Source organism: Hemibagrus wyckioides, linkage group LG13 (assembly GCF_019097595.1).
Source record: "Hemibagrus wyckioides isolate EC202008001 linkage group LG13, SWU_Hwy_1.0, whole genome shotgun sequence".
NCBI lineage: Eukaryota > Metazoa > Chordata > Actinopteri > Siluriformes > Bagridae > Hemibagrus > Hemibagrus wyckioides.
The window spans coordinates 16,840,791-16,848,479 of record NC_080722.1 but is presented as its reverse complement, the minus strand read 5'-3'; the positions used below and the strand labels follow the sequence as shown (position 1 = coordinate 16,848,479).

General features: G+C 37.5%; 1 protein-coding gene across 1 annotated transcript; it reads right to left on the bottom strand.

The window, feature by feature from the left end:
• Positions 1 to 2,603: 2,603 nt before the first annotated feature.
• pvalb9 (parvalbumin 9) lies at positions 2,604 to 5,991 on the bottom strand. The gene is made up of 4 exons (XM_058406367.1): positions 5,931 to 5,991; positions 5,525 to 5,657; positions 4,837 to 4,946; positions 2,604 to 2,731 (listed from the first exon to the last, which is right to left on the bottom strand). The coding sequence occupies exons 1-4, from the start codon at positions 5,989 to 5,991 to the stop codon at positions 2,706 to 2,708; spliced, it is 330 nt and encodes a 109-aa protein (XP_058262350.1). The 3' UTR covers positions 2,604 to 2,705.
• Positions 5,992 to 7,689: the final 1,698 nt, after the last annotated feature.

The window sequence follows — 7,689 nt, the reverse complement described above, 5'->3', positions numbered from 1 at the left end:
GTGTATCGGTCCAGGAAATTAACAACAGTGATTAAAATTTCAGCTCCAGCTACTTGATTGTTAGTTAAATTACATTGTTTATACAGAAATAATAGTTAAGAGTTAAATATACTTATAGCTCATAGTCACAATTTCCTGAGACATTCAGTAATTCTGGTAGAGAGAGAGAGAGAGAATGCACAAAAGAGTCAAGTTTACTGTTTATTTAAAGTAGCTAATGAAGCCGCTTTATGTAAATGTTTTTGTGTCAAGGTTTGATGAGGTGTACGATCTGAGAGGCTTTTCTGCTCAGCATAGTTGTTTTTTCTTTAGTTACTGTAGTTTTCCAGACAGCTCAGTCCAGTCTCACAATGCTCCTCTGATCTTTCTTATCAATAAGGCTCTTCCACCTGCAATGCTGCCTCTCCATGGATATTACTTTCCCTGAAATATTCAGACTAGCCTGTCTTGCACAATCACTACACTAGAGTCAAGGTCACTGGTTTTATCCCCATTCTAATGTATGATGAAAATCTTGATTTTATGCAACATGCTGCTGTCATATATATATATACACTATATTGCCAAAAGTATTCGCTCACCTGCCTTGACTCGCATATGCACTTAAGTGACATCCCATTCCTAATCCATAGGGTTCAATATGACGTCGGTCCACCCGTTGCAGCTGCACCCTTAACAGCTTCAACTCTTCTGGGAAGGCTGTCCACAAGGTTTAGGAGTGTGTTTATGGGAATTTTTGACTATTCTTCCAGAAGCACATTTGTGAGGTCACACATTGATGTTGGACGAGAAGGCCTGGCTCTCAGTCTCCGCTCTAATTCATCCCAAAGGTGTTCTATCGGGTTGAGGTCAGGTTGAGGTGCAGGCCAGTCAAGTTCATCCACACCAGACTCTGTCATCCATGTCTTTATGGACCTTGCTTTGTGCACTGGTGCACAGTCATGTTGGAAGAGGAAGGGACCAGCTCCAAACTGTTCCCACAAAGTTGGGTGCATGGAATTGTCCAAAATGTCTTGGTATGCTGAAGCATTCAGAGTTCCTTTCACTGGAACTAAGGAGCCAAGCCCAGCTCCTGAAAAACAACCCCACACCATAATCCCCCCTCCACCAAACTTTACACTTGGCACAATGCAGTCAGACAAGTACCGTTCTCCTGGCAACCGCCAAACCCAGACTCGTCCATCAGATTGCCAGATGGAGAAGCGCGATTCGTCACTCCAGAGAACGCGTCTCCACTGCTCTAGAGTCCAGTGGCGGCGTGCTTTACACCACTGCATCCGACGCTTTGCATTGCACTTGGTGATGTATGGCTCGGATGCAGCTGCTCGGCCATGGAAACCCATTCCATGAAGCTCTCTGCGCACTGTTCTTGAGCTAATCTGAAGGCCACATGAAGTTTGGAGGTCTGTAGCGATTGACTCTGCAGAAAGTTGGCGACCTCTTCGCACTATGCGCCTCAGCATCTGCTGACCCCGCTACGTCAGTTTACGTGGCCTACCACTTCGTGGCTGAGTTGCTGTCGTTCCCAAACACTTCCACGTTCTTATAATACAGCTGACAGTTGACTGTGGAATGTTTAGGAGCGAGGAAATTTCACGACTGGATTTGTTGCACAGGTGGCATCCTATCACAGTTCCACGCTGGAATTCACTGAGCTCCTGAGAGCGACCCATTCTTTCACAAATGTTTGTAAAAACAGTCTGCATGCCTAGGTGCTTGATTTTATACACCTGTGGCCATGGAAGTGATTGGAACACCTGATTCTGATTATTTGGATGGGTGAGCGAATACATTTAATTTTACCTATTTTTCTCTATATATTTTTTAACTATATCCCTTTATTTTTCATGTCCACACACTTTAATTTTTACTCTTTTCTTTCTTCAAATGTAGGACAGTTGTAAAAAGCATTTCACTACATGTCGTACTGTGTATGATTTTGTATGTGATGAATAAAATTTGAATTTGAATTTGTCTCACAATTTGCTATTTGGATAATTTCATAAGTATGCAGGTGTACAGGTATTTCCCAAAGTTGTCAGTGAGTGTTTATAGTGAACGGTCAGTGTAGTACACAGAGTTTCCCGTGAAACAGGATGTGCCAATAATGTTCTTCTGAGGCTATAGATGTTCTAATTATATGTAATTAATTAATATGTAATATTGTATATAATCCTAATCATAAATTAAAACAATATAAACAACATTTCAACTTATCTGAATAATAACAGAGAATGCACTTTTTTTTGGTGAATTCTGTGTAAGCCCATTATAATGCTTTGTGGATTAATCTGAAATCTGGAACAGTTCTGAATCCTTGGCTGTCTGATTAATTAATGATAAGCAGAGCAGTGTAATGCACAATAATTTTATATATATATATATATATATATATATATATATATATATATATATATATATATATATATATATATATAAATATGAAACAAAACAAAAAAACAAGACATCACATATCGCAGTTAGAGTGACTTTAATTATTTCCAAAAACAGTGTTGTCCTTGGTCATGTGGGATGAGCATGAGGGCAATGAAAGACATTTAACAATCAAACATGCCTTCCTAAGACAAAATAAAAACAAGGGAGTGCATGTTGGTCTTTGAAAAATCTTTGGAAATGTAAAAGGAAGTGGGACAGATGAAACTTCAGCATGACTGCTGGTAGTGGACTGGGAGTCGGTCATTCTTTTAAGACAGGACCATGCTCTGGAATTCTGCAAACATACACAAGAGACATTAGAGCATATGCATCAGGCGTTCTCTATCTGGGTCTCTTCTAGAGCATTCGTCCTGATATTGCTTGGATCAGGTGTGAGATTTACTCTGATTCAAGTCTTTGAGGACTAATGTTAATTACATTATCTAAATAAACTGTGTTGAATCAAATGAAGGAATGAATTGTATCAGGATCTCTGGTGCCGGTGTCTCCTGCATTCACGATTCACTTTCCTTTGAAAGAATATAATCTAATCTACCTGAAAGAATCTACCTTCTCCCTGAAATAATAAACGGATTCAAGTTATCTAAGTTATCTGCACCTGCATAGAAAAAAGTTTATTCTTCTATTCATTTACAAAATGTTTTCCCCCTCATTTTTTTTTTTTACTGATTTCTGTCATTTATTTTTAAACTAAATACTTACAGATGAACTATAGGACCCTTAGAACAAGAACAGAAAGACTTAGGATGCAAAACCTGACCTTGGCACAAGCAAATGTTTTAAAAAATGAAAACTGTCAGATTATGAATATTAATATAGCACTGAGTTTAGGGCTCACTTTATCAATTTGGTAAAATTTCACAGCAGACGATAGCATTATACAGTGGATATTTTTGATCAGCATAGCTAACTAGAAACTCTACAAAATTAAATGTTCATGCAGAATTTTGCAGAGTATACCTAGAATCGAAACAAACACATGACACAGCAAACACTGGCATCAGTTCAAATCCCAATTACATAAGTGAGTGTAAAAGCAAATGCTGAAAACAACCTGTTGCAAGTACGTGTAAATTAGCATGCAATGTTAACACACATGTGCACATCCACCAGCTGAGCCACAGACATGTGATTTCTCTCATTGCCAGAGTCACGAAATCCACACAACTGAAAAAATGTTGTAGAGTTGTCCATACAAACTTTGTTTATGTTAACCTAGCTTATAGCTAGCTAGGATAATATAGATTGAGAGGGAATGCAAGGCAGCTGTGCTAATGCTTGAGCAAGTGTATCAAAGTTAGCTACATACTAGCAATTACTAGTCTGATATTGGCTATGTATCATCATAGGATTAATTATTATTTATACTATACTAATATAATATTATTATTATAATTAAAGAAGCTGTTAAGAAATATATTCTCCTTCTTATTTCTTACACTGTGGCCACTCCTATTCTGGACTGAGTCAAGGCAGGAACAGACAATATCTGAGATCCCAGGACATCTCTCTCTCTCTCTCTCTCTCTCTCTCTCATTATTATCTAAATACAGAATACAGTGTTTGATCAAAGCTGCTCAAAGTGGTCTCTCCTACTGAGATAGAAGAATACCACACCATATCGATCACATATGCCCTGCAACCAGAACACAACCCTGCTCTTATGCTACTTTAAAAACTCACCTAGTGTGTTGTTTTGTTTTTATTCTATTACTCTTTTGAAGTTAAAGACAAAATATAGACTAGAATCAAACAATTTCTAAGTCAGGTCAGCAAGCTACTTATGCCCCATGCTCCATTCAGCCCTTGTTGCTACATGCTTCAAATCAGCTGCTAAACTATGTTAAGCACTGAAGCTTGTAACAACATCCGAGGGTTAGGGTAAGGGTTGGGGTTTATGGTTTATACTCTTTTGAAAGCACAAAGGTTTCTACGCATTTTTTTAGCTATTGTGAAAGAAGGTATGGCCCATTCTAACTCAAATCTATGCACACGGTGGTTATGATTGAAACATTATGACAGACAGTACAGACATTTGCATGTTATATCTAAACTAGCTCAGAAATGAAGAGGCATGAAGGCTGTGACAGTTTCTACTTGAGATGAATTCTCCAATTTCCCCTTGGGACCAATAAAGCATTATCTCTCATATCTCTTTCATTCTAGATTGGATGTAACAGTCGAGATAACATGCACAATTTTTACATGTCTTGTAAGATGGATATATGATGTATGTTTATAAGACGCTCTTATTACATGTGCTTAATGCAGAGTGGTATTGTTATGGGCTCTTACAAGCTATGAAAATCTATCATGACAATAAAAGAGGTGAAATGATTGAAACAACACCTAAGAAAGATAATTATTGCTAGGATTTACCATCTGCTCCAATTTTGCCATCGCTGTTACCATCTGAACCTGACATGAAGTTCTTGGTTTCAGTCACTGTCAGAGTCCGTGCCCCCGGGATAAACCGCTGCAAGAAGTACCTGAGTCGGAAAAAAAAACAATTAAGTACTAATCCCACACTAAAAACACAGATCGGTTTTTAGAAATTAAATATAAGCCACATTTTATGCATTCTCATGCTTGGTTCCCTAACCAATCAGGTATCAGCAATTTCAAAGCATTAAGGCTCTCTGTTTCACTGCAGGTGTGCAAAACCTTCAGCAAAAATGATACTGCAGTCACTGATACAAAGTTACTTACCTGCCCTTGCCACAAGGTCTACAGACAGAATTACATAATGCAGATAAACCAAACAAAACATCCAACTGATGGATTAGATTTGGAAATAGCTTAGTGACAATACCTCTCTGGCAGAACGTAATTGGAGTTGATGCAAAAGCTGCTTAGAGCAAAAATGTTTATTCACTATTAAAAAGCAAGCAGTCTTAAATGCTTTATGTATTGCATCTGTTCTCTCTTTCAGCTTGCTTCGATAACTATAAAGTCAGTATAAAAGCAGAAGGAAGCTGAAAATCAGTTAATGATGGAAATTTATTAGGACACTAACATTTAACAAAAGCATAATAATAATAATAATAATAATAATAATAAGACATACTTGAGCTCTGACTCCTCTATAAACCCGCTGTTGTTGTCATCTAAGAGGCGGAACACTTCCCTAACTTCCTCTGGACTTTTTTTAGTCAGGCCAATGAGCTGGAAAAATTTCTTGTAAGTGAAGGAGTCCGGAGCTGCCAGGTGAAGCACACAAGAGAGACAGGTGATGTTGCCAAACTGAAAACCTACCATCATGACCGTTCTTCAGATTGGAACTTTTATAGCATCTTAGCATTAAGATCCAGTACTGGAGTTTTACATTTACAGGTGCAGTCATTTCATCTCAAACACTAACCTTTATGTTTTATGTGATCCTAATTATAACATTCTTGTTTAATTCAGTTTAATCACAAGGAAACAAATCCACCATATGTTCTTTTAGTGTGTTTAGGTCTGCTTCAGCTCACCTTCACAGTCCTTAATGGCATTTTCAATGGCTTCAGCAGAGAGGATATCAGTGAGAGACATATTTATCCTGTCAAGCAACAACATGATAAATGATTTCCGTCAGTGAAGAAATAAAACCATATTTGCTTAATTTTCTGAATAAAGGCTGCAGGAGAAATGCAGGGATGCAGGAGAAATTTAGAATAAAAAAACTAGAATGTTCCTAACATTAAGTATATTTTATTTTTCAGTAAAAACTCACTTTTAAGCATCTTTTACACTTACATGGAAAAAAAGAAATTTGTGGGGGAAAAAAGGCACCTGATCCTTGACACAAAGGGACCAAATTGTACTTTTGGTACTACTTGTCTTTTGGGTTGTTGCAACTTTTATAAATTAGTATTTTCCTTTTACCTTTGGAATATAATGGTTCATTCAAGGCAACTGATGTACGTTTAATGCCTTAGTCAAACAACAACAATTAGATCAATATATACCACATGCTCCTACCCAAATAAGGGAATTTCTAATAGTACAAAAAATTCTTTTTTTAAATAAATTACAAACCTAATGTAAATATAACCAAATTGACCCTTAGAATTTTAAAACTTTAAGTGCTACTTCAGGGATCTTTCCAGAGAAAATTCTAAAATGAAACTAAATAACTACATTCAAGATTTCAAGATTAAATTTCTTCCACTCAATCCATCACAGACATAAATGCAAATTTTACATAGTTCTATGTTACATTCACTAGTTTAGTAATAATGCTTGAACCTAAATGAGCTTAAAATAAGCTTTAAAACTATATTTTAAGGCTATATGTCTAACTGTCCAGTTAACTTTATCTGCCAGAGTGAATGGTGATGCTGAGATGATGCTCACCGATGTGCAGTGACTCCCCTTGCTGGTTCCAAGCACAGCTCTTCTCGGTGTGTGTTTCCCACTCAGTGTGGATTTATATAAGGGCTGATGACACAGACGATGTCGGACTATAAGGTTACCTGTCGGTGGATCCGATTCTCGCCACAAGGCTCTACTTTCTGGCCTAATTAACCTTTAGTGTGAGCGGTGCATGCCCTGCAGACACATGCACTACACACACCAATTCACACACAACTCGGTGCTTCATTACCACTCTCACTCTCACAACCTAGACACACTCACACGCGTCTACAGTCGCAGTCACACAATCGAGCACATTCTCCCACACCTAAGGTGATTATATGACACCTTGACAACACGCTTATAAATCATTTTTTATTCTTACAAGGCACATCTGAATATGTGAGTTAAATTGCTGCATCTACACAATTCCTTCATTTGTTCGTTCATTCATTCATTCATTCATTCATTCATTCATCTATATAACTGCTTAAACCTGGCCAGGGTCACAGTGGATATGGAGCTCAAAGTTACACTGTACACAAGGCATAAGACTTCACCCTGGATTTAATGCTAGTCCACCACAGTGCACCACTCACACACATATTCACACACTCATTCACTCCTTGGGGCAACTGAATGTAAACAATCCACTTACTGGATGTTTTTGAACAATGGGACTCAAGAGTGGAAACCCGCAGAAACATGTGGAAAACACTTTCCACTGCATCACTGTGGTACCTGCATCTATTCCACTAAATAGAAACTATTAAGTCTTTCTTCAGTGAATTTAAAAACTAAGCTTTCCTAACTCTGTTAACTGCTCAATCAAATATAAAAGAGCATCAAACACAATATAAATTCAACGTTTATTTTGTTGGTTTTTTAGATAAC

Bases quoted from the DNA above. Each gene is read 5' to 3' on its own strand.
- pvalb9 (XM_058406367.1), bottom strand. From the start codon at position 5,991: ATGTCTCTCACTGATATCCTCTCTGCTGAAGCCATTGAAAATGCCATT. The intron at 5,658-5,930 runs GTGAGCTGAAGC...TTCACCTGGCAG, and splicing joins TGCCATTAAGGACTGTGAAG to CTCCGGACTCCTTCACTTAC. The intron at 2,732-4,836 runs GTAAATCCTAGC...GTATGTTTGCAG, and splicing joins TGGCAAAATTGGAGCAGATG to AATTCCAGAGCATGGTCCTG.